This window comes from Cydia strobilella, chromosome 16 (assembly GCF_947568885.1).
Source record: "Cydia strobilella chromosome 16, ilCydStro3.1, whole genome shotgun sequence".
Lineage (NCBI taxonomy): Eukaryota > Metazoa > Arthropoda > Insecta > Lepidoptera > Tortricidae > Cydia > Cydia strobilella.
This window is the reverse complement of record NC_086056.1, coordinates 9,266,564-9,293,979: the sequence shown is the minus strand read 5'-3', so window position 1 is coordinate 9,293,979 and position 27,416 is coordinate 9,266,564. Positions and strand designations below refer to the sequence as shown.

General features: G+C 37.2%; 2 protein-coding genes across 3 annotated transcripts; one reads left to right on the top strand and one right to left on the bottom strand.

The window, feature by feature from the left end:
• Positions 1–62: 62 nt before the first annotated feature.
• On the bottom strand, positions 63–18,393 carry LOC134748528 (uncharacterized). Its single transcript, XM_063683320.1, has 6 exons — positions 18,225–18,393; positions 13,957–14,139; positions 13,084–13,240; positions 3,894–4,037; positions 1,955–2,168; positions 63–1,152 (listed from the first exon to the last, which is right to left on the bottom strand). The coding sequence occupies exons 1-6, from the start codon at positions 18,391–18,393 to the stop codon at positions 154–156; spliced, it is 1,866 nt and encodes a 621-aa protein (XP_063539390.1). The 3' UTR covers positions 63–153.
• A 1,374-nt stretch (positions 18,394–19,767) lies between these two features.
• Positions 19,768–27,393, top strand: LOC134748446 (beta-mannosidase). Of its 2 annotated transcripts, none has more exons than XM_063683239.1 (12): positions 19,768–19,923; positions 20,258–20,404; positions 21,730–21,875; positions 22,327–22,520; positions 22,598–22,856; positions 23,393–23,555; positions 23,650–23,775; positions 24,051–24,225; positions 24,499–25,072; positions 25,532–25,661; positions 26,046–26,431; positions 26,873–27,393. In XM_063683239.1, exons 1-12 carry the CDS (start codon positions 19,806–19,808, stop codon positions 27,107–27,109), a joined length of 2,655 nt encoding a protein of 884 aa, XP_063539309.1. In that variant the 5' UTR covers positions 19,768–19,805; the 3' UTR covers positions 27,110–27,393. The 2 variants fall into 2 exon arrangements, with proteins under 2 accessions (XP_063539309.1, XP_063539308.1); XM_063683238.1 differs by having other exon boundaries at positions 21,730–21,879; positions 22,331–22,520.
• Positions 27,394–27,416: the final 23 nt, after the last annotated feature.

Genomic DNA, 27,416 nt, shown 5'->3' with positions numbered 1-27,416 from the left:
TACCTATCTAAGATAACAAAAATAATACGTCCTAGACATAAATATAAAACAATAAACTCTGGATATAGCTTTAACTCGAAATATTTTAACTTTAAGTATTTTAGTACTTCTTCAGCTGTTTCTTTGGTTTTTGTCATCATCATGTTTTACAACTTATTTCGTTTCCCCTTGCTTTGGATCTTTGCTTGTTGATTTATTTTTCGGGGCGGACCTATCGTCATCATCATCATCATCACTACTCCGATGAGGTTTGTCTTTATCCTTAGATTCTTTTTGTTCATTTTCTTCGTCTTTTGTTAGATCGTTGTTTGATATTTCATCTTTTTGGGCTGCCTTATCATCGCTGTTTGAATCATTGAAGTTAAGATTCAGAAGCTCCTCCGATTTATTTTGTTCATCCTCTTCATTTTTCTTCTCGTCTTCCCTCTCGAGTTTCGCAATCGTTTCTTCAGTTAACCTGATGCTATCTGATTCAAAGTTAAATCGAACATAGGAACGTTTAATAGACCACTCTTTATCATCTTTACTATTTTCTTTAGTTACATCTGCACTTTTTTCATTTTCTATAATTTTATCCTCATATTTATCTGTTTTGTCGTTACTTATATTATTGTCATCTGACTCTTCAGAAACAATCTCATCTTCAGTGTCACGATTAATACTTTTGTTTTTTAAATTGAACTTGATTTGACGTTCGAAGTCATCGAATTCCCGGGTCAGTCTCTCATGAAGTTTTTGGGTGAATTCTTTTGCAAACATTTTAGCATTTTCATCATCTGTGTCCAGGTGCATTCCTTTTTGAGTGTTTAAGGCTCTAGTACTAGTAGGAGTTATTGCACTGCTTCTTAGTACTGGTGTGCCTACGTTCTTCAATAGGTCATGTAAGAGTTCATGGATATATATCTCAAGTAATCTTTGTCTTTCTTCAGGAACTAATGATAATGAGGAAGAGAATATCTGTGGAATTTTACCATCGAATTCACCTAATTTGCTGTCGCTCGGTAGTACCAAAAGTTGTGGTAGGGTATGTTCATTTCCTTTCGCGTTTGTTGTAGCATATAATTCCTCTTCTGAATCTTCTTCGTCTATGTCAGTTTTGTATGGCTTTGCAGCTTCTGCATTAAAAGAATGAATCTGCTTTTCATGCTTTTGCTGTAAGAAAAAAAAACGTAACTATAATTAGGAGTTTACGGCACTTACACATCATGATCATCATCATGTTTATAATATATTATCAAAGAGAACAGTCATACTCTAGGATATAATATACCGGGTGGGCCCTGTAACAGGACCGAGCAATAAATTAAACTGTAAGCTGTACTGCTTAAACTGACCAACATTTGTTAAGCAACTTTTAAAAATAACTTTGTGAGGGGGCAGGGTAGATCGGCCCTCACTCAACGGTGTAGTAAATGAAACTCGACAGACAAACTCGAACGCATATACTTAGATGTCACAGCGGTATAAATCGACAATTTTGTTAGCAAATACTTACTTTTTGGCGTGGGATCACTAGGATCCATTTTCCTAGGTACTAATGCAATTTTTGTATAATATTAAGTACTATTTTGTTTTAAATTAAACCATACAGTAATAGTATGTAGTCCGTGATTAAACTTAAGTTAGTTAAATTAAGAATTTCTATTTAATGTGCATTTTAGATTTTTCAGTCTCGAGCTTTTTGATCCTAATACGAGGAAAAAGTGTCCTCACAATTTCAAACCTTTTTTTTTGTTCGTTTTGTTAAGGTCATTTGTTGTTGTATTGAAAATATAACCTATAAGCCCTAAAAGTTGAAAAAAAAAAATCTCTGTAAGGATGGACTTCTGAGTAAAACAATATGAAAATTCCCAATTGTAAGACAAAAGTTGGGGATACAACTTGCCCAATTAAAATAAAACACTTGCAGACTTGCCTCTCTCCGGGTTGTCTTATTGTTTGCTAGAGAAGTTACCAGTATATCGTCCAAGTTGCCGACGAGCTGTGCCCGGACGTGCACCAACGTGAAGTCGACGGCGAGCAGCACGCGCGCCACGATGAGTAGCGTCGACAGCACCCAGCAGACGGTGTGCAGCCACGCCGAAATGATACTCAGCACCGTTGCTTGGTACACGCCGCGGATGCGGCGGTCGTACGCTAGCGTGGCCACGTTTATAGTGAAACCGCACCTGCGTGACTCATATAGCTTAGGTAGATTGCAAGAACACTAAAGGAGGCAGTTAGCAACCTGAATACATTGCTATATTTCGTGGAGAAGACGGGGTGGTTAAAGTAGCGCTACCTCTTTTTTCACGCAAAATATCTACAATGGTTGTCGATTTGAGAGAAATGCCGGGCAAAACTAACTACCTAACTACGAACCTGGAGTTTGTGTACGTAACATAACAACTACTATGAAGATCTCTTTTCTCTTTCTTCTCTCAGTTCTTTGGGACTCGCATTAAAGTGTGTATATTTCATGGACTTTTATAATTTTGTTTGTTTATAAATATTCAATCTCCAGAACTTTTATGCTCGATACAATGGGTAGATTTTCAAAGAGAAGAAAGTAAGTAAAATTCTGTTAAAATGAAAAAGCAACTTACCTACTATTTCCTCACTTAACAATCTTTTAAGTAACGTGTACACGCCAGTAAATCTTGTTGTGGCATAATAAAATTATTGTATAATATAATGCATTAGAGTGCCTTGACCGTAAGGTTAGGAATATTTTGACCTCTACAGGTGTTTGTGTCAGAGTGATTAAATAATCAAAGTTACTTGGATTGGATGATCATATACCGGTTAATATGTAAAGGCCGATGCTCATTCAATGCCATGCCAGTAGATATGTTTATTAGAAAAAGAATTCTTTAAGTATATTCCGTCATGGACATGGATTTAAAAATCTAGTTGCGTAATATAGATTAAATATCAGTTAGGTCGTTGCGGCCAAATCCATCGGCGGGAAATTTCGTACACGACAACTGTGATTTTGATTTTGTCAACATCATCGAAAAACAGCGATTGCTTTTAGTTTCAGCAGTCAAAAGCGTCAGGTGCTCTGTAGAACATACATACGTTCTTTCCGGCTGTGTACGGAGTTTCCTGCAGACGGATTGGGAGTATTGTCTTTACTTACATCTTAGTTAGCCTCATGTCATGTTACATACCTACATCAGGGTGGACTATATTCTTATGGCAAAAAAATGATCACATAATATAAAGTCTGTCTTTTGTACTTTTTAATTCTTTTGTAATAAAGTTTAAAATAATAAATTAATTAATATGTACCTATTTGGGGACAAACGTATAGAGATCAACCTGTTTAGCCTTAATCTAAGCAAAGCTTGTGCATCGGGTACTTGGCAAGATATCTACAATATCTATACATGTAGCATATGTACCAAGTCGACGATACACACGTAATACGTAGATAAGGAATAAGTACTAAGTAGTTAAAAAATCTTATACATAAATATCATCTTTTTGGTTCACAACTAATCGAGCAGTGATAGTGAGTAAATATTGAACAAGTACAAACAGCAACACTCTTAACTGTACATCGGTGGACCTTATAGCTTTCGTAAAAAGGTTTACGAACTGTCAGTTAACAGTGTGGGCGATGGTACCTATATGATAGAAATAGGAAAGAAATTGTAAAATAATCATCATTGGCCACAGCATCTTTACAGATGATAGTTGCAGCGACTAGAGGTATTTGAGGTATTAGGCTACTTCTCATTGCGATTTAAATCATAACGTTGCATCGTATATATTACCTATACATCGATGAGGATGTGGTTTTAATAGGCCGGCAAAATTTCTGCTCTAGCCGAAGCCGTGAACTGGCTCAAGTTTAGTTAGCAAGATTCTATTTTTATTATAAATAAGAATATGCAAAATAAACTTACTTAGGAGAATTAGTGGCATCGGCCAATTTAGAGCATAGATCCCGTAGGCCACTGTGGGTGACCGCTGACGCGTAAAGGCACAGTACCGCCATGGTGGCACAGAACAGGAACATGATTGGCAGCGCGCGCCAGTGTCTTTGCGCGCTGGCGGAATAAAATAGACGATAATAGTTATTCATGCAACAAGAGAGGAAAGTTGGTTTTTCTTGCGAGCGTTTATTTTGAGTCCCGAGAAAGCGAAATATTCTAAGTTTGAATCTTGAGCGTAGCGAGGGATTCAAAAACACGAGATGTAAAATAACTTTGCTTTCGTGTTGCACACATAATTTTTCACCTCAGTAGTGAGAACATATTAAAGGTTAAAATGTATTTCGAATTACACAGAATAATACAGAGAAAAAAATTGTAATAAAAGTATGAAGTGACAGTTCATGGCCTTCACTAAATTAAAAAGCTACTCTGTTTCACTCCCTGGAGTGACGAAAGTAGGCTTGTTCGAGCTGCTGAGGTGAAAATGTAATTGTCGAATAAGTGTGTTTTAATCCACTCTGGGTTTTAAAAAAAACTGTCGGTGTTACAAACTATAGGAGGATATTGACTTTATAGGTAGGTATATATATGTCGGAGCCGGTAACTCTACGAAGGCATCAGGGGACCAGGCATCGGCTCCATGGTGGGCGGAAACAGTGGGCATATCAATATCACGCACACAAGTCCAATACAATGTTAATACAATAAACCCACTGACACTAGTAACTACGTATAGATTCAGAATGACACTAAATCACGCTGACAATTAATTAAGTTCGAAATCACAAAGAGATCACACCAAGTTAATCAAAGCTTTTACATCACGAAGTTATCAAGAAACGGAAACGAATCCGTGGGTCAAGTGGTACATGTATGTAGGTACTTAAAGCACACACGAAATCTCACGGCACGGTTACGGGACGACGCGCGTCCCAACTCAACCATGGCCCAAATCTTAATGCTCGCTTGGCATTCAAAGCTAAGCTCAGAACAAAGAACTAATATCAAATTTCATTCAAATACCACACCCACGGCTACGTTCGGCAGTGTTTACAATAACCGCCCCGCTTCAAGGAACAACGACGTCTCTGTGACAATCACGCCTAATGCTGTTAATGTAAACATTTGACCAGGAATGCGGGCCACCTTCCCGGGCCCCAGCAATTATAAGCTTACAGGTGCCTTGCGCCGACACGGCGATCCTGACTGTCACACGTCCCAGTGTGCCCAACAACATCACAGATTCTCAAAAGAAGTAAAATTCCAATTTTTCAATCTGCTCGGCTATCCTGCCATCAGATCACAACAATGACAAAAAGTTAAGTTCCCAAAATCCATAACTCATCTTATAATCAAGTCGTCAACAGTAACAAATTAAATATTCTCATAAGGCACAGATCAGAAACAGCCCAAAATCGAATTTCTCAAATTCAACACAAACCCATTGTCTCATCATCACACATGTGATATCAATGGCCACAGACCACAAAGGTCACAAAGCAACTGTAACCCTCCTGCTTGTCACCATACCGCGCAGTCTCCGTACCAGCTACACTGGGTTTGAAATATGACCTACGGTTAGCGACCAAGACAGTAGATCACGTCGCAAAACACAATGCCAGCCATGTGGCATACAAACAACCATGTGTATCATCAAAATCTCGGCAACCAAGTGTATCACCACACCTCGCCGACAGGGGCTGATCCTGACTGTTCTCTACTTTCATCAACAGATGAACATAAATCCAATTCCATGGGAACGTAACAGTCTGACATCGAAGTATCACATCGCACGCATCCATTAGTGCGAATACTTTTTAGTTTTATTGCGATCAATAGCTAACAACACATATCAATCTTTATCGAGCAAGTCAATTACCTTAAACGGACTTCAAAACTTCAAGTCTGACCTAGTTTGATTTCTTTCATGATTTTTAATTTTAGTTAATATAGTGAAAATCATGAATTGCACGTAAACTTCATTCCTCAAAATGCAATATCAATCTACAGCGCAGGTTTCGTCATAGTTGCTATACCCAAAAATAGTATCCACAGTATAAAATACAGATTTTTTTTTTTTTAAATTAACAATGTTCTCGAAATAGCCTTTACTTGTCAAAATGCTGTATATCCACACAAATAAAATTTCATTGACAGATTTGATCACGCTCTGGTGATTACCACCTAACGCATGTAACGATTGTCGGTTTGCTTCAATTTATCAATAAGCAATTCATAGGGGTTATATTTTATAAAAATGACCCTAATCACTGTATAGTTAAAACAGCAGAGCTGTGACAACATAAGTCATGAACAACATCGTGCCATGGTCTCTCTTAATTGATATCCAAAGCAGTAAGCATGTTCTTTACTGTGATCATAATACACCCAATCTGAAAGTACAAGTCTTACTAGAAACTTGTCATCACGTACTAGATGGCATATGAAGATTTTTTTTTTAACGATTTATTTTACCGACCATAAAATCAGACTGTAATAATAAAGCTTTAACAGCTCTAACAGTAACATTACTATTCAATCAATACCTAAGAAGTACATCATTTCTCTTTTTTTTGCACCGATAGTGACGGTATTCGTATATGATGACCAAGATCAGCTTCAGTTTTCTCAAATTTCAATAAAATAAACAAATATTGTCGCTTATTCAGAAAACGGCAAAAACGTTTTCTATCCAGAAATCAAGTCTCTTTCGGCCGAAATGCATACTAGTCAAATGTAATTTATCGCACACTAACTAAAAACGAAGTAAATTGGTAAACAGCGAGTTAAATTTAGTTTTCGTGAAAAACATCAGACTTCAAAATGTATCCAGAAGATATTGCATGATAACATTTTTATTTCGTTTTAAATTATTTAAATAATCTTGAAATCGCGTTCAGGATGTAGCGTAACTGACTGTTAGAAATCTCTAGCACTTTTGTATTTTGTTTCGACAAAAATACGAGTATGAACAGAACCCATTCGTTTACCGTCTCTATAACCAATATAAAATAAATAAAAACACTTATAGGCCGGTCACCACAGTTCAAAATGTATGAGAAATCTACATTAATTCTCACATTAGAGATTTTTTGATATGTGATTACCTATGTTACAAATAATATATTTTGAAAAAAATCTCCACAAAATATGTCAATTTTTTTTTATAAATCCAAATTAATTCTAAAATAGAAAAATAAACCAAAACATCAATCCCCACACTAGAGATTTTCTAATATGCTGTTCTCAAGCATATACTCATTAAGTATTTATATTTTCTTCCAGCTTGACACAGAAACCTGCCCCCAATAACTTTCTTTATTAAAATTTTTTTTTACATAAAAATAACAACTAATGTGTACATAAAAATTACATGTTCATTAAGCTCTTTATATTTACTATATTCTACAAAAAAATCTCTAACGTAAATGAATCCGTTTAATTACTATTAACCATTTTTGTTTCGATTTTTTTTTGTTGCTTTTAGAAAATGGACACGACTTTTGTTTCACCTTCATAAATTTCTTACTCATGTTAGTGTAATAACAAAAAAATTCTCACGTATATGTAATATTGTATGGAATACAACCATAATTATTACGACGTCCAAGCTATTTTAATTACCCACGCAGACACTATCTGACGGGTACTGATTCACTGTAGAGAACGTTTGATCGACTTCCATATCTCCGTCTCACTTCAATGTTCGCGGTAGACGATCGGTCCGCTTGAACTGCCGAGAGTTCGCGATGCGGTCGACCGTTAATTCTCCCATGACTAACTTACCCAGTTTCATCGGTACGCGTAACGATTGTTTACGCATGTTTAATTTTGATTGCGCGCTTACTTAACACACCTCAGACAAAGCTCCGATAAAACGCGCAATGCATACATTGCGGCATATATCTCACGTATGTCAGCTATGAGGCTATGACATAGCAATGACAGACAGTGGCAGTTAGTGCCAAATTAGAATACAGACTTTCCTACCAACCATAAAGTTTAGTGCAAAGAGAATTTTAAACTCCTTAGTGAAAACCTCACGGTTTGTGCGAAATTGAGCGTTAAGCTTTGCTATGCTAATAAAGATGATGGTGTGATTTACGGAAATTAATAATAGATATAATTTATTTTATTGTATAATACATTCCCGTTTCATTTACACCCAATATTATATCTTTTTCCGTAATCAAATGCGTTTATAATTACTGTAACCGTCTGTGTAGTGTACCATAATATACGCGATGGTTTGTCCTCCAGGCCCAAAATCGATGATTCCCTTTGATTATTTATTTTAAATGAACGTCAAAATCCAGACAGGAAATTTGATTTTGACATTTACGGCTACTGCCGTAGCAGTCGACAGCAATGTCGTGCTTCAATATTGCTGCAGTCGACTGCATTGCTGCAGAAAACGTGAAAAAGGTCATTCAATTCAATGGGTAGTGGTTATAAGATGAAATGACGCAATAATGAAACTTTAGTAAATTAACAATATTATATTAAATCATTATTACATACTATTTTACTCGCACTAAAAGGTTTACTACCAACATACTTCTTGGTGCTCAAATGAAATAAATAGTACATTTCGATGCTAGTGCGGAAAGTATGTCATTACTTCACGAGTACCGAGATAGGTATCTTGGCAAGACTCGGGACGAGTGAAGAATGACATTTCCGCACGTGTATCGAACGACGTTTTTTAACACAGTTGCGAAAAAATAATATAAACAACAAGTGAGGAATAAAAACAACAAGTAAGGAATAAAAACTTTGGAAACTGAAAACGCCGCTTAGTAAGAAAAAACGCCTCCTTTTTGACAGGCGTTTCGGCAGCTATTCCTTTAAAGTGATATTTTCCAGAATGAACAATAAATGGGCTATATTGTCCATTTTTTTATTTAGTGCAAATCGCCACACTGTAATTGTAACAGGGAAAATTGTCACAAAAATTACATAACATTTAAATTTTTTGTAAACAACTCATTTTTTTTGTATGGAAAGGTCTAATAATTATTTCAAAAATGAATTCCTCGTTCCTAAATTATACGAAAATGATATATAAGTTGCCCTAGTTGCTAAGAACAGGAAGAAATATAGCATAGATTGGACTTGGGGAGCCGACCCTTTCACCCCCCTTTTGGGGGGCGTTACGATCTCGTGGCTACCGGGCTGAATCAGTTTTATTTGCCCTAAGGAACAATCAATCGTGCCAAGCGGCATCGCCTGAGACAAAAGTGCATACTCAATGCGCTTACTTACCACTATAATTTATTAATCAAATTAATGGGCCCTGGAGGGAAATTCTCTGAAAACCTTAAGTTAGCTCATTTTACTTAAAGGAGACATTTTATTTAAAAAAAAAACAACTGCATTCAAAGGTTTTTTTTTTTTTCAATTTTGCTTGTCTAAAAATATTCTTGAGTACTAAATATTCGATTTTATGGAAATTTTGTACGACAGACGAGTGTAAGATCTAATGTTTCTTGAAGAAATGTTATCATTAACATTAACTGTATCGACTAGTAGAATAAAATAGGGAGTGTTTATTGTTTGGAATTTTTAGTCGGTTCGATTCCCAGGCGAGACAAGCGAATTTCAAAAAACCTTTGAATGCAGTTTTGTTTCTTTTTAAAAATAAAATGAGCTAACTTAAGGTTTTAAGGCACTTTCCCTTCAGGGCCCATAAAAAATTTCCACACTGTATATTCAGAGCACGTCTTATTCTCAACTGTTAGACCTTAGACTAATATAACTTGATCCCAAGTTTCCTTACAATTATACGTAATCGAGGGCCAGGTTCATACTGGTTTCATGTCGCGATGCGCTCGCTGACAAATACCAAGCGGTAAGAATTGCTGACATTTGCGTCTTTTCACTCTCACAGCTCCCGCTACTAAAAGCATCGGATGACAGGATCGTTGAAAAGGGACAAACATATCGTTTGACGTTACGTTACTCTTCTCGTGAATTGTCAAAATTTAAAATTCGAAATTAGCTTTATAATTTGTCCGGGCGGCTATTCGAAGTATAACTAAGTGGACGGTCCTTACTAACCAGTAAGATTCAGATCAAGCATAATAGATAGTTGTAAGACTTCAAGGGTTTATTTATATCTGACACAGCATCCAGTGTTCTAAACGTTTTGTGAATAGATATAAAAATTTGACAGCTATCGTTTTTCATATAAAGACAGACACTTAATGCATTGAACTATTGAACCTTAACGCAATGCCATAAGCCATAAGGTATAATTTCCTAATATACCTTGAGGCTAATTCGAACTTCAGTATTAAAGATGTCATTTTTTTAATTTGCGTGTGCGTTTCGCTCGTACTAGTTAAAATATGTTTTGGTGCGAGCGAGACGGTCGGGCGAATGATAACAAAATGATATATTATTGACATCTTAGATAAAGTTCTAATTGGCCTCTGTGAATGCCTGGAAATACCGCATACTTTTTAAATTTTTTATGCTGGAAATGGATTTAATTATCGAGAGAAAAATGATTATGTTATTCTTCCATAACTTGTGCAGTTACTGGCAAAAAACTAGAAATGTCCATTAATTGTGCAGAACATTATTTGCTGTTTGTTTCCAAAATCTTGCTGCTATTCTACAAATATAGTAGTGACTCGGGAGATTTTTAAACATGATCGATACAACTACTTCATAACCACCATAGTAAACTTTTCTCTCGGTGTGGGAGTTCCTCGGTCATGAAAAACTTACAAAATAATAATTTGTTTCAATAAATCTATAATTTACATTATTGTCGAGAGATATTCTGACCGTGTAGTCGTATAAGCTTCATAACCCATTCTACGAAAAATATCTTATGTGGGAATTATTGTTTAAGTAGTATAAAAGATTTAAAAAAGTTTTATTTCTCAGAAACGGCAACTGATATCAAGTTGTTACTTTACAGACGGGTATTCAATATGATATAGAATTCACCCATGTAGAAAAATTTGAGTGTGCATTTAATGTAACTTAAACTTTATATTGACTCCACTATTAAAGATTCATCACCTATGAACTCTAGGTGTTAACTTTATTCTTCTGTGTATATGAACATCAATAATCATTAGTTATCGTCAATTCTTCCTCGAATTGTGAAATGACTACCATATAAGAAAGGCTGTAAGTATATTGAAAATCTCATTTGATTTAATTCGTATAAATGATAATGAACCTTTCTTTTGTAATAATCTCTGGTATGATACATATTATGCTGCTTTTGCGAAAAGCAAAACACTATAGTTACTGAACCAGCAGTATCAGTATGCATTTGGTAATTTAGAATAAGTACCAATGAAAAGTGAACATTAAAACACGTTCATTACCTATAGTTACGCCAATATTTTTGGCACATCTCTCCAGAAATGCATCAGGTAAGCATCCAACGAAATTTTACTTTACTTGTTGTAGATTAATGGCCTTATAAAGGGGCGCTGATAACTATGAAAACTTAAGTATAAATTGGCAGAAATATGAAAGTGTACAGAACAAAGAACTAATATCAAATTTCATTCAAATACCAGACCCACGGCTACGTTCGGCAGTGTTTACAATAACCGCCCCGCTTCAAGGAATAACGACGTACTCTGTGACAATCACGCCTAATGCTGTTAATGTAAACATTTGACCAGGAATGCGGGCCACCTTCCCGGGCCCCAGCAATTATAAGCTTACAGGTGCCTTGCGCCGTGCGGTTACGGGACGACGCGCGTCCCAACTCAACCATGGCCCAAATCTTAATGCTCGCTTGGCATTCAAAGCTAAGCTCAGAACAAAGAACTAATATCAAATTTCATTCAAATACCACACCCACGGCTACGTTCGGCAGTGTTTACAATAACCGCCCCGCTTCAAGGAACAACGACGTCTCTGTGACAATCACGCCTCATGCTGTTAATGTAAACATTTGACCAGGAATGCGGGCCACCTTCCCGGGCCCCAGCAATTATAAGCTTACAGGTGCCTTGCGCCGACATATATATATACATCCCTAAAATGGACATGGCACCAATAGCGAAACGTAAACTACGTTTCCTGTAAAATAAGTATGTACAATCTGTTTTAAACACTAGCAACATTTTACCAAAACCAACTCATAGAGCTGACGTTTCATTAATAACATTAATTTCGGTCTTTTTTAAACATGCCAGTTTATGATTTTCTTCCTGACTATATTCAACGTCCTATTAACATAAACCATATTCTTACTTTGGTTAACACTCCCTTTGTTAATGTACTTGCTAAGTTTATGAAAGATTTTAATATCAAGCTCTAGCTCCTTTCAAAAGTTTTTACCTGTTTGTTTATTCAAACTTTCCTCTAAGGTACCCTTAAAAAAAAGATGATCCTGGCAGTTGGCTTATTACTTTGTATAGTTTCTATTAGTTTTTCTGGACGCCCCATTTTTCTATTTTTATTCATATAGAAGTTTAGATTCTTCAACCGGACTGGATCAAATTCTGATACTGAAATTCTGCTCCCACAACCTTGATACTGGCAAAATTGTCCCAATGGACAGATGCCATAAGAACCAAGAACTGAACTGAACTGAATAGAAATGCCGCCATACTGTCCATGATGGGCGAAAAAACATACATCGTCTAATTTGTTATTTATCTTAAAAGTGTTAAAACTAATTGCAGTATTAAACACGTGGATAACGTAAAAGACGAATAGGACACTCAACTTTTAACGCGCAAAACGGTAGGTAATTTTACAGTATTAGTGAAATATCAAAAATAATCCAAATTTGCTATTGAATGTTTCACGACTGGTGCCGTTACCATATTTACCATACTGCCTACTTAGTAGAAGCTACATATGTGTCGTTTTCAAGCAAAAGGTACCACATTGGCGCTTACAATGAGGACGAAATTTGCTTGCATCTTTATAGGGATAACCTGTTAGAGCGTTCTTATTGGCAAGCGACAATGTGGTACCTTTTGCTTGAAAACGACACATATATACTGATGCTATCTACTCGTTTACTTACCGTAATACCAACTGGCGACTGAGGTCATAATGTCATCTATTCCACTCTTGGTTGGTCTTAACAAGGGTAAAGGATATAGTATTATGACCTCAGACGCCATTGATATTGCGGTAAGTAAGTATAACAGGATGTGTAGGTACTCACCCAGTGACATTATGTGATGTGCCCGAAGAGCACATGAGGAACATGGTGGTCCAGACCAATCCGGCCAGCCCGGACACCAGGGGCACGTAAGTCGGCAGGTAGCATACGCTGTTTTCGGCCCACTGGGTGGTCACAAATTCCACCGGTATTTCAGACTCTACAATGATGGAAAAAAAGTGTTGGCCCGGGCGGTGAGCTTGTAACTTTTTTTTTTATCAAGATACCGAGGCTGGTTTTGTTTTAAAAATTTGATTTTGGTTTTAATTTTATTTGGATACGACCTTGAGACGTCAGGTATCTCACGCGTACCAATAGGGAATATTACGCGAAAATCTGCGTAGGTGGCGCCACTACCACAATCTGAGGGTCTATTGCAAAACAAGAAATCGAAATTACGTTATCTAACATCTCTGTCGCTCTTGCATATTCGAGCGATAGAGGCAGATAGCAAAATTTCGGATTCGCGTTTCCCGGTAGGTCCTCTGTAAACAAACCGCCTTGATGCATCAATGTCATATTTTATTATCTCTGAAAACTTATCAGAAACCTGTTAAAGGTACGGTATGTATAAGTTACTCTATGGTTGACTAAAAAGGCTAGTACTGCACTCTGGTAGCAGAACATTGCAGTAATGTCTCCTGTAAGTGCGAGCGAAATGCTTAAAGAGACGACTCCTGATCGAATTTCGTGATCACCAATCAAATAAGATGAAACCCATGTTAAATTGTTAAAACAAAATCGACGTCGCTACATTGGAAAAAAATAATTGGTTTCTCTATTTTAAAGAAGTAGGTAGTTTCGTTTTTTTTGCCATTTTAAGTACCTATACTGTATTGAAGACTATATACAATATAAATTTTCAATTATTATTACCTAAATCTTGTATTTCAGTCTTGAAAGAGAAAAACTCATGTACCATTCGGTGTATAGTGGAATGGGTTACGATCTTAGGGTAGAGCACGCATTTTTCACCGAACATGAACCTTAGTCTGTAAATGCAGCATGTGCAGACGGACCCGAAGACGAATGACATGAAAAATAGCATCATATGAGCCCCTGATAACAAAAAGATGTTAAACGGAACATTAAAACGTAAAAATCTTGTTTAACCCTCCTAACTGTTATCGTCCACTTGCCTTGGATACAGGAATTTGACAGGAATAGATCGATCGATGTAAGAAGTACCTAGTATGCTGATGTTTTAAGGCCCAATTAAAGTTCTATCCTCTTTGCTCCGAAGCGGAAGAAATCTATATATAGGTATATTAACGTAAAAGTCCTGACTGACTGACTCACTTAAATCAACGCCCAGCCCAAACCGTTGGACCTAGAGAGCTGAATTTTTCACAATAGGTAGTTTTTATAACGTTAGTATCCACTAAGGGGTTTTTCAAAATTCATCCCCTAAGCATTTTTCACAATAGGTAGTTTTTATAACGTTAGTATCCACTAAGGGGTTTTTCAAAATTCATCCCCTAAGCCCTAAGGGGATGAAATGAGGGTCCAAAGTTTGAATGGGGTTCAAGTTTGATTTTAAGCTAGCAATTTAAAACTTCGTAAAAAGATATATTAATAAAATACAAGAAAACTAATTTCGGCGTTTTTGAAAATTCATCCTCTAAGGTGGTGAAAGTTTGTACGGAGATCTAAAAATTTTTCAAGTGCGTGACTTGAAACTTTGTATATGGACATATTATTAAAATACAGGAAAAATAATTTCAGCGTTTTAAAAAATTCATCCCCCTACAGGGTTAAAACGGGGTTGAAAGTTTGAATCCATTACATTTGTATGGGTTGAAAGTTTGAATCCATTGTATTTGTAGCTTTGAAACTTCTTAGAAAGCCATAATAGCCGATTACTAAAAAAAGTAATTTCGACGTTTTTGAAAATTCAACTTCTAAGGGGGTTAAAAAGGGGTTGAAAGTTTGTAGAGGTCCTAATTTTATTTTAAGGTAGGTACTTTTTGAAAGTTCGTGGAAAGATATTTAATTAAAAGAGAATCATAATCATAATCAGAATAATTTATTTATTTCTTGAAGAAAGCTAATTTCTGCATTTTTGAAAATTCATCCTACAAGGTGGTAAATAAGTGGTTGAAAGTTTGTATGGACTGTATGGAGATCATACCTTTTTTGGAGTGCGGGACTTCAATCTTTGTACAAAGGCATAGGTATTATTAGAATTCAAGAAAATAAAATTTAAGCGTTTTTAAATATTCATCCCCTAAAAGGGTTAAAAAGGGGTTGAAAGAATGAGCCCATTACAAATGCTTTGAAACTGCTTAGAAAGGCATTGTATAAGATTACAAAAAAAAGTTATTTCAACGTTTATAAATAATTCAACCCCTAAGGGGGTTAAAAGGGGATGAAAGTTTATATGTGGTACAAGTTTTCTTTTAATCTAGAAAATTGAAACTTGGTAAAAGGGCATTATATTAAAATACTTAAGACGAAAATTGATTTCACCGTTTTTTTAAAGTTTGCATCGGGAGCGTACATTTTTTTTAAATAGTGGACTAAGGAAAGGGAAGAGGGATTATATCGAGAACACTTTTTTGTTTCAGGGAGAGGCTTGCAACTTCGTAGTTTGTAAAATGTAAACTTCATGCGTTGTATACCTAGCGACCCGCCCCGGCTTCGCACGGGTGTAATGCTGATGTATTATACATATAAACCTTCCCCTTGAATCACTCTATCTATTAAATGAAAGGTAAATTGCTGTTTACGATTTATGACGTATTAAAAAAAACTACTTACTAGATCTCGTTCAAACCAATTTTCGGTGGAAGTTTGCATGGTAATGTATATCATATATTTTTTCAGTTTTATCATTCTCTTATTTTTGAAGTTACAGGACACACACACACATTTTACCACTTTGGAAGTGTCTCTCGCGCAAACTTTTCAGTTTAGAAAAAAATGATATTAGAAACCTCAATATCATTTTTGAAGACCTATCCATAGATACCCCACACGTATGGGTTTGATGAAAATTTTTTTTTTTGAGTTTCAGTTCCAAGTAACCCCAAAAATTTATTGTTTTTTTTCTGTTTTTGTGTGAAAATCTTAATGCGGTTCACAGAATACATCTACTTTAACTTTAAGTTTCAACAGCATAGTTCTTATAGTTTCAGAGAAAAGTGGCTGTGACATACGGACGGACAGACGTACAGACAGACAGACAGACATGACGAATCTATAAGGGTTCCGTTTTTTGCCATTTGGCTACGGAACCCTAAAAACACCCGCATCGAAATCCGTTGCGTAGTTTTAAAGATCTAAGCATACATAGGGACAACCAGACAGTAGGAAGCGACTTTATTTTATACTATGTAGTGATGATGATTAACTGTCCCTACTGATATCTTTTGCTGCATAATATTCTATGCTCATGTAAAATATATAACCACCAATATAATGCAAATCCACGCGTACGAAGTCGCGGGCAACAGCCAGTGCCGGCCCGAGTGCTTGATCAGGGTAGAGCGAAATCGCGTGTCCCGCGTCACACTAGCGCCTTTTAAAACTTATTTTTTTTTCTCATTTGCCATTTTGGCGCTCTCCTTGCCATCCGGCGCCTAGAGCGGCCGCTCCACTCGCTCTACCCTAGATCCGGCCCTGGCAACGGCTAGTGGTTAACATAAACGTCAAAGAATAGTAATAAGGGGTACAATGCATCCCGCAAGAGCTTGTAGCTCCGCGGAACGGAATATTAATTCTAGTCTGATTTACGGGTCACTATGCCGTAATAAGGCGCTGTACCTACGTCTCGCGCTTATATGAATCGATGAGTAGGTTCGCCATGGCAGATGACGTTTCGTGTTGAGGGTCTCCCTGTGCCCTTCATTCTATTTGCGCGTGCCGCGTCCACTTATGAAATGCAGCAGACCATCTTTTCGTAGTTCCGCGGTGTACCAGACGAATCTTACAACGAATCAGGCGGTGCAACAAAACTCAGAAGTAACAGAACCACGCCAAATATTGTGTTGCCTACCTGACCATGACCCAGTTAGAGGAGCGATTTGAATGATTTGTTAAATACTCTAAGAACAAATTAAATTACTTTCTTATGAAAATATTTTAATTTGTTTTTTTTTTTTTACCAAAATTTAATAAATACCTAAATTTCTTTGCATCACTGTTTGTTTGCTTACTTTGGTCATATGAACTGAGGTACTATTGAAACTGTTTATATAAAATAAAGGCAGTTGCAGACTTGCAGTGCTAATCAGGGTTTCGTCTAATGCTTGCAAATGGTGACCCACTAACAGACGTGTTGAAATACGATGCAACTTTACGTTTACCTAAATTCGTTCAAGGAGGTTCAATACGCTTATGTAGGTATTTAAGGTAGACGATGTACCTACTTAGGCACATGCAGATATTGCAGATACGTAGGTATTGTTTTTGACACATTGTGATATCACAACAAAGTAACGTTATCACTGAATCAATAAAATTAGCAACCTAATTCAAACTACGTAACGATATAATTATAACACAAGCGATTTTCGAAGGATAAATAAAGCGATTTAACGGTAAAATGTAAACGGCGATGATTTCACGACCCACGGCCTTGCTTATTATGTCACACGGCATTGTGCAACAACAAAATTACGCACGAGATAATGACGAGAAGTTGACCGACTTGTTTCACTCATTTCGCCAAAACTCCGGATTTTCCTTTACTCCCATACAGTTGTGATGATATCCGCGACGTATAAGTCCTCCGAAACAAGTCTCTCGTCGCCCTTGTTCGAAAAGAGACCTTACTGACTATGCAAGAAGGATAAAATTGTGATGGTAGTTTTGGTATAATAAAATGAATTAAATAAATACCAAACTATTTAAACATCCCTTTAAGGAAAATACAGAATATAGGTCAAGCAACGAATGCTCACAAAAAGTTATAGAGGGAAATGTTTGGAACACAATTTTTGATTTCGTAACTTTGTTTGGACTAGTTGCGTATAGGAACCTATAGGTAGGTACACAATTTACTACCTACTTTCTACACAGTATGTCATTGGCAGTATAAAAGCAACAAGTAAGTAACTTGCACAATAGTACTGTTTTAGTAAACTTGGCACAGGCATATGGAAATGTATTCTTAATGCTACTGCAGTGTTGAGAAAGCATACCTTTCCAGCACCCATTGATTTCGCTCTCATTTCGTTCAATTAGTCTGAGCTCCTGATACAAGACAGTCTTTTGCGAGGATTTGTTATCGTTCGATAAAATATAACTGTTAACAATTGACTCGTCATAGCTCGATGTTCTAGATCCGTAAGATAATTGTTCGAAAGGCATTGCGGTTTAGATACATGTGCAGACGAATAAAATAATAGATCTGCACACACACATTCTTTGCACGATCAAGGAATAGCTATGGAATCGCTATTATATGTCTATGCTGTCATGCTCAAATTTATTGTTGATGTCGGCATGGTAACGTCAGTCTATGATTTTATCTTTATTCATAGAGTAACTTATATCAGTGGAGCCAGAGTGGAGCGGACGAGAAGTTTAGACATGCTTGCCAGGTTTGACGTTTACGAATTATACCAGCAATAAAGCAACAAGTACATTTGCAATGACAAATGTCAAACTTCTATGAGAATATAACGTTTATGATGCCACTCCCTCACTGTTCTATTCAAGTCGGTGCAAAGCAAGTGCAAAGTTAGCTTGGAGTTGGATGGACTCTACGTACCTACAATGGCCATTTATTCTTTATTTTTTAAATAGTAAACTGTAAAACTGTTCTTAGCTGTATGATAGGATTGATAGGCGAACTAAAGGGGTCCACTGATTATCAGTCCGCCGGACGATATCGGCCTGTCAGTTAGAACAAAAATTTGACAGTTCCGAACAACTGACAGGCCGATATCGTCCGGCGGACTGGTAATCAGTGGGCCCCTTAAGGTTCTAGGGAAACGTTTAAAAACAGGGGCAAAACTAAAAACAATATCGCGTTATTTAATTATTTCTTTCCTTAAATGTGTCATACGCGTAATTATGAGTACCTACCTAACTCTGTTTATTAGTGCAATATTTCGTAAATATTCTTTCAAATTGATAATCGTTATGTAACTAGTTATGTAACACATTATACAATTAAATAAATCACCTTGGTAAAGTTGGTATTCATGTTAAAAACATACATGAAACGAGAGATGGTAATAGAACGCAATGCTGAATGCAGATGGCTAGTATTAAAGTCACGATAATTATCGCCCATCGGACACTAGGTAGTGATGTGTTGTAACAACGGACTATCGATAAGTTTTTAATATTTATTATCTTTGAATTAGGGCAAATACTTATACAATTTTCAATTAATACATAGTGGTCAATTTTAACTAAAACGGTTACTTAGTAGGCAATAGTTGCATTAATTAGCAACACCTGCGAACACACAAAATACTTTACCTTTACGTTTACCTATTTTTTCCTATTACGATTAGTTAAATTCGCATGTGTTACTAATTTGCTGAAGCTCGTTAAGTAATTTAACGACCATAATATGTGCGGTATGCCAACCGCACGACACAGTGATAATAGCTATCGATATTATCGACAAGTTTATATGTGAATCAGCAGCAGAGAACAAGCAAATATCGCCATTATAGTGCTCCACTGTACTGTTACCGTTATCTGTTCCCCGGGCAAAGAATTAGTATTCTTGTTTACCTACTCTGTTTACGTCGAGCATTGGAGTCATGCAGACGTTACTTGTCCTGATTGTCTTTTGTTTAGGCAGTGGGGTCTGTATTAATGTGATCGATTTGTCTTCCTCCGATTCGGACGTAACATGGACATTTGAAAGTAAAAATGGATGTGAGTATATTTCACATTGAAACTTTGTCTTATTTTGCCAGTTATGTTCTAGTACAGGAAACAATATCTTATAAATAATGCTATAGCGGGAAGTATATTCACTAGGATGTATTTAAAGAATCCCATTCGTTTAATATCTGTCTAAGAGCTGTTGCTATCATCGACATCCTATCTGTCCTGCTTTCCTGATGAACTAATAGAAACGTACGCAGTGTAGGCTCTTCTGACGCTGCATTTAACATAATAACAACACATGATAAATTGATAACACTCAAAATTTGGATGATATACATATACCTAGACTTGTATTAGTTTTGGCCGTTGTATTTTACAGCAATAACAGGCCGGGGTTCGGTGCCCGGCGGCATCTACTCGGACTTGCAGAGGACGGGAGTAATTGGCGACATCCTCTCCGGCTTCAACGATGTGGCCTCGAGATGGGTTGCTTACGACTCCTGGACTTACACCGGACGACTGACAAGTAATTAATCGTTTTAATTTGGTTAATTGTACAACGTTAATAAAAAACGCTTTTATTAGGTCGACCTGTATGTAACTAACTATGTAATGGAATGGAATCTAAAGTAACTAATTTAACCATCTTCCCGGTTTCCGATGAAGCTGAAAATTTGCATACGCATGTAAGTCGGGTGACAATGCAATTTTATGGTACCATCCAGCTGATCTGATGATGAAGACAGGAGGTGGTAATAGGAACTCTGTGATAAAACAACGCAACCTAAACTATGTAATGGAATCTAAGGTAACTAATTTAACCATCTTCCCGGTTTCCGATGAAGCTGAAAATTTGCATACGCATGTAAGTCGGGTGACAATGCAATATTATGGTACCATCGAGCTGATCTGATGATGAAGACAGGAGGTGGTCATAGGAACTCTGTGATAAAACAACGCAACCTTTTTTTTATGTGATAGTCAGCAAACGAGCAGACGAGCCGCCTGATGGGAAGCAGTCATCATCGCCCATGGACGTAAGCAACATCACAGGAGCCACTTAAGCATTGCCGACCCTTGAGAACCCTAAATACCCGCTTCTTGAAGAATCCCATGTTGTAGCACAAAGGAAATACCTCAGGAGGCAACTCATTCCACATTCTGCACGTTCTGGGAAGAAACGAGCGAGATGCCCGCTTATTCATGGTGTGCCATGTGTCTAAGAAGTGAGGATGAGCTTTGCTCCTTTGGCGGGAGGTGCGGTGATAGAAACGAGACGATGGCACCAGATCAAAAAGTTCTTCGGAACATTCCCCATTGTACAGACGGTAGAACATGCAAAGAGAGCCAACGTCTCTCCGAAGACTAAGAGGTTCTAAGCCGTCAGTAAGTTCGGGATTGCCGACAATACGAACTGCCCGCCGTTGGATGGAGTCAAGGAGCTGTTATTGTGGAGTGCCAGACCAGAGATGAGAACAGTACTCCATATGGGGTCGAACCTGCGCTTTATATAACAAAAGTCGGTGACCCGGTGTGAAGTACTGTTTGGCTCTGTTAAGCATCCCGAGCTTTTTGGAGGCCAGTTTGGCTTTTTGTTCCAGATGACTACGAAACTGGACTTCGTTCGTAATGTCGACACCAAGTATCCCGATACTTTTAGCGGTGGTAAGGGGAATGCCCTAAAACTTTGGCGCCGTGACAAATGGGGTTTTTTTCAACCTAATTGTGTTTGAGGTTTTTAGAATTGTCTCGATGAGTATTAGTTGCCTGTGGCAAAAAAGTACAGTCAGCGATAAAAGCTTGTACCAAAAATGAAATTTTTGCCAAAAACTTTTCTGTTTTATATTTTAGTAAACCAGATTCCGGACACGAATGTTGCTCACTTGGTTCTTGAAGGCGTCGATACGGTGGCTTTCGTCGAAGTGAATGGGAGTCCTGTCGGTAGCACGAACAATATGTTCGTGCGATACGTCTTTGACATCAAGTCGCAATTGAAGGCAAGTAAGCCGTTTGAACAACATAAATATTTTTTGAGGGTTAAAAGTAAGCCAAGTAACATAACTTTTTCTATAGATAGAAGATCCATTTAAACTCTTTTGAGGATGCTTTACAATAGCATACCAATGTTGCACTGAGTGTATATATGACAATGTGGCATCGGCGGACTTAAAAATAATTCATTCTTCTTCATCTTTGTTTCGAGTCGTGACACTAGTGTCGATCACACTTGCTCTTTGCGTTTTTGAATAAAGCATCTTCTATTCTATTCTATCTTCTATTCTCTTCTATATACTGCTCTCTATGAGCTGGCCAATATTCTCCGACAGAAAATAGGTTGAAAATAAGATAACTAAGTATTTCTAAAACGCTCTAACTGTAATAAATTATTACTGGCAAATAGTCGTCCTACGCTCTCATAATGTTCAATACACTTTTACTTCATTGCAGACAGGAGATAATGAGATCAGAATAACTTTCGTATCGCCAGTAGAAGCAGCGCAATTACGCTCAGAGAAGCACTTCGCAGCACCTGAGTGTGTCCCGGATGTCTACAATGGCGAATGCCATGCCAACCAACTGCGGAAGATGCAGGCGTCTTTTTCATGGGATTGGGGCCCAGCCTTTCCATCAGTGGGATTATGGTACATATCTTATAAAATCAAATTAATGTGTTTGGTCAAAACTGACCAAAACTTAAGATTGATTGTATGCTTTCTAGGAAACCAGTATATATTGAATTTTACAACTCCGCAATTATTCGATCAATGACATCGCATGCGGAGAAAGTTGGCGCGCATTGGGACCTAAAGATAGTGGCACATTTGGAGTCCAGTCGTAAGAGGAAACAGATTGGCGGACGTATCAGGGCTTCGATAAAAGTAAATGGAGGACAAACGCTCACAGTGGATAGAGCTTTTGAATCTACGACAAGAGACGATGGAACCAGTGAAGCTGAACTTAATATGACTATTAGCGAGGTTAACAATATTTTTTTAGTACCTATCTAAACCCTTGGATGATATAACAGGAAAGATAAGAAAAATTTAAGAACATTTTCGGCAGTTTTATCAAAGTTATCAACCAAATGAAATAATCTTGACACATACAAGAACCATTGATTGTGCTGTTTACAAAATTACATTGCAGCAATCTACCTAGGTATCTTTTGAGGGTTCCGTACCCAAAGGGTAAAAAGTATTACTAAGACTCCTCTGTCCGTCTGTCTGTCTGTCTGTCACCAGGCTGTATCTCATGAACCGTGATAGCTAGACAGTTCAAATTTGCACAGATGATGTATTTTTGTTGCCGCTATAATAACAAATACTAAAAACATAATAAAATAAATATTTAAGGGGCTCCCATACAAAAAACTTAAATATTTTTAAATGTAATGGTACGGAACCTTTCGTGCGCGAGTCCGACTCGCACTTGGCCGGTTTTTAGCATAGAATCTTGTATAGAATTAGATAAGATTGTGATGAAATAATGACATAATCTTCTATTTTTGTTGTAGAACGTTATAAGTTTCTGGTGGCCTAATGGGTTCGGAGACCAGCCTTTATATGATTTGCATTTGAGGTTTACTTCAGATGATTTTAAAGAAACTTATGAAATACACAAACAAATTGGCTTTCGCACTCTGGAAGTTGTAGAGGAAGACACTTCTCTATTATCTTGTAAGTTCAGTACTTGTATGGAAATTTGACCAATTTTATCCTGTCAACTGTGTGTCAAGTAGGTACTTGAATATGTATTCGTTGTGTTTTCCAGGCAATGATACAGCGGGACCAGGCCTTTCCTTTTATTTCAAAGTTAATGGTTATCCCATCTTCATGAAAGGCTCAAACTGGATACCTGCAAATATCCTACCTGAACTTGGGAGTGATATAAAAACAGGTAATTTTAGCATTTCAGCCCGTCGCTCGCTTTTGTAAAACCCGAATTAATCAAAATTAGGTTAAAAATTCCAAAATTCACTTCGAATGTTTATTATTCTCAGTTAAATCAAGACACTACGATGGACTATAAGTACTATAGATAAACAAAGTAATGATGCGTAAAACAGTGCAAAATGTTGTAGCGGCTACTTTGGGAGCTATCCTCAAAAATGTCAGGAACGCGACATACGGCTTAATCACAAGTTTATATCAATTTAAATATTATATCCACAGTGGATGAGCTCTTGGTATCTGCCCGCGAGGCGCACATGGCCATGCTACGAGTCTGGGGCGGCGGGGTGTACGAGTCAGATTACTTCTATCAGCGTTGCGATCAGCTCGGCATACTCATCTGGCAAGACTTCCTATTTGCTTGCTCGATGTATCCAGCCGATGAGGAATTCCTTGAGTAAGTTACAAGTTTATAGGGGTGTATTTTCGTTCTTAACACTCGGTACTCGACTGTTTAACAAACCCGATGTGTGACAGGAAAGTACATACTAGATGCTTCTTGAAATGGTGTGTGTTTTTAGTTACCTATCCCTATCACTATTGCTATTGCTCCTATTGCTCTACTAAGTGTCTACTACATATGTAACAAGCTTGCAAATTGCCTGACGGCTAAAATCACATGAAAAATAGAGTGACACATTTACTCTATAGGTAATGGTTTTAATTTCAGAACCGTCAAGGTGGAAATTGAACAAAATGTGATCAATCTTCAGCATCATCCGTCAATCGCAATCTGGGCTGGTAATAATGAAAACGAAGCTGCTTTGCGGGGCAATTGGTATTTCACTAACCCTCAGTTTATAAAATACAAGAAAGAATATGTAAAACTTTACGTAGACACCATTAAACCCATCGTGGAAGGTTTGGATCCCGGTCGTCGCTATGTAGCCTCCAGTCCGTCGAATGGAAAGGAATCGGAGGAAGAAGGTTACATATCAGAGCACCCTTATGACCCACATTATGGAGACACACATTATTACAATTATCTTTTAGACAATTGGAATCAAAATATTTATCCCAAGACGAGGTTTGCGTCTGAGTACGGATTTCAGTCTCTGCCGTCTCTCGCAACGATGAGAACTGCGACGAATAATGAGTCTGACTTTCGAGTGGATAGCGCATATTCTGTTCACAGGCAGCATAGTCCGGGTGGATACGGTTTTATTCAAGACCAAATGAATCGTTATTTCCGATTGGATAAAAGTGATACGAAATATTTTGAAAAATTAGTTTTCTATAGTCAAGTAAGTTCACAGTTTTGATCGACAGAGAGAAAGGGTAAACAACCTAATAATTGGCTCCTTAAAGTAGGTCCGACATATACCATTGTTGCTTTTATCATTCTTTATTTGAATATTAAGGCTGAAAGGGCCGATCGTTTGAGAGGGGCCGACGTTAACCTACCTATATAGTGTATCATATCTTCACTTCAGAAGATGTATTAACTGTTAAATAATAGTCTGTAAAACGTTAAAAACATTTTATTTTGATAATTGTAGTATTTGTAGTTCGTTTCTGAACGCAACCTATTGAAAGAATCCTCTGAAAGAATCCTGTAGAATCTGCCTGTCATTCTGTCTCCGCTTTGTTCAATGTACACGAAATAATGTGTTTCATATAAAATAAATAAGTATTCAAGTATTAAAAAACCTCTGATTTATTATTTAAAAAACCTCTCATTAACCCCACATATATATTTTTAGATATCACAAGCAATGGCGATGAAAGCGGAAACGGAATTCTATCGGCAGAGTCAAGCCGATTGGTACACTATGGGCGCGTTGTACTGGCAACTGAACGATGTCTGGCAGGCACCGTCTTGGTCTGGCATTGGTTTGTGGTTGATAAACATAGTTAATGTCTGTAAAACTTATCCTTCCTTAAAATGTCGTTAAATTTCACCTAAATGTTTATTAAAAAGAAGAGACAAAAATTACTAGTCTCCGGCGACCACTCTGTTACCTGTTACCGAGCCAAGACTTATGTGAAGTAATGGTGTGGCCGTAGGTACATTGTCCCTGCCAAGAATGCCAAGTTGAAGTGCTAAGCTTGATTGCAGTTGTAAATAACGAAAGTAAAATTCGAAATATTACACCTTACACTTTAGGGAGTATTTCAAGAAAGCCAGTAGATATTTATAAAATAATTTTTTTAAAGTATTTATGTTACTGACCTTATTCTACACGTGCTTTTATTAACGCGTATGTTTACTTTCAGAATACGGCGGCAAATGGAAGATGCTCCATTATTTTGCAAAATCCTTCTTCGCGCCTGTTTTAGTGTCTCCTAGACTGCTGCTAACCCACGATGTGGATATTTACCTGTTAAATGACCGACTTGTGCCCATAGCCAGTGGAATCATAACCGTAGATTTCTTCAACTGGACCAGCACAACACCAATGCGATCAATACTGATCGCCGCCAACGCACATCCGTTGTCATCCATAAAGGTCCCTATGAGTATAGCGTTATGGAAAGAGGAAATAAATGAAGTGTTTTTAAGATTCTCTTTAGTTGCGGATGGAGTTGGTTCTTCACCATACAACTATGTTTTCCCGATTCCGTTCAAGTCCGTCAAAGGATTGACGAAACCAAATATTCAGGTAGGTGGTTAATACCTACCTATTACAGTCAGCAGCAGAAGTTGCTAAGCGGTACTTAAACATAACTTTATCGTTAACATAATAGGAGCGTTTGAAAGTAGTTTTGAACACATCGCCCGCTCTAGGAAAATCAACCCTTTTCCAGCCCGCACCAATCTACAAGGTTTTCCCAAAAAATCCAAATATATTCCAATTAATCTAGTTTTGATGATTCATTGAAGAAAAGTCACATTTCCAGAAAGTTCAATGTAATTTGAACCTTAAATCGAATTGCTAAAGTTGAAATTCTATTGTCGCGTATGTGGTCCATAAATCGTACGTACTATGCCTGGAAAAGGGTTAATTTGCACGCTTATTAGTTGACTGTGATCTTACGCATTTATTTCAAGTGCCTACAATTCCGTTGGAATTCCAGTTGACATAATTTTAAAATTGTTACAGATTAATGTTTTAAGCAACATCAAACCAACTACGAACGGATTTCGGTACACGGTGGAAATAACCACAGATACTGTAGTTTTGTTCCTGTGGTTGGAGACGCAGGAGCCTGGCCGGTTCGAAGATAATGGAATCATAGTGACAGACCCGCGCATCACGGTGAACTATGTGAGCAATAAGCAAATGTCACCGCAAGACTTGGAGAAATCCATACACTATCATTATTATATGCAGGAATAATGTTTAAAATGTACAGTTATATGAATTTGCCAATACGACTATTTATTTATTATTGATCGTTAAAACTTACATTTAATACGTTTACTGTTCCCATACAAAATGATATGACAAAGTCCCACACGTCCCAGTGGGCTTCCATTTTGAAGTTGTGACCCCATAGTGGAAGCACGGCCTCCTGAAAAAATGCTTCATTACCCCGCATTGGGGGCACCCGGATTGGGAACGTGTTTAAAGCACTTAATTACAGTAGGCATAATCAGCTTTACACACTTTAAAAATCTTCCAGCATAATCATTGTTGATGTGAA

Coding starts and splice junctions, on each gene's coding strand:
- LOC134748528 (XM_063683320.1), bottom strand. CDS start 18,393: ATGCCTTTCGAACAATTATCTTACGGATCTAGAACATCGAGCTATGAC. Junction 14,140..18,224: donor AATCAATGGGTGCTGGAAAG/GTATGCTTTCTC, acceptor TTTTGTTATCAG/GGGCTCATATGATGCTATTT. Junction 4,038..13,083: donor ACATCACATAATGTCACTGG/GTGAGTACCTAC, acceptor TTATTCCGCCAG/CGCGCAAAGACACTGGCGCG.
- LOC134748446 (XM_063683239.1), top strand. CDS start 19,806: ATGCAGACGTTACTTGTCCTGATTGTCTTTTGTTTAGGCAGTGGGGTC. Junction 21,876..22,326: donor ACATCAAGTCGCAATTGAAG/GCAAGTAAGCCG, acceptor ACTTCATTGCAG/ACAGGAGATAATGAGATCAG. Junction 24,226..24,498: donor GCCGATGAGGAATTCCTTGA/GTAAGTTACAAG, acceptor TTTTAATTTCAG/AACCGTCAAGGTGGAAATTG.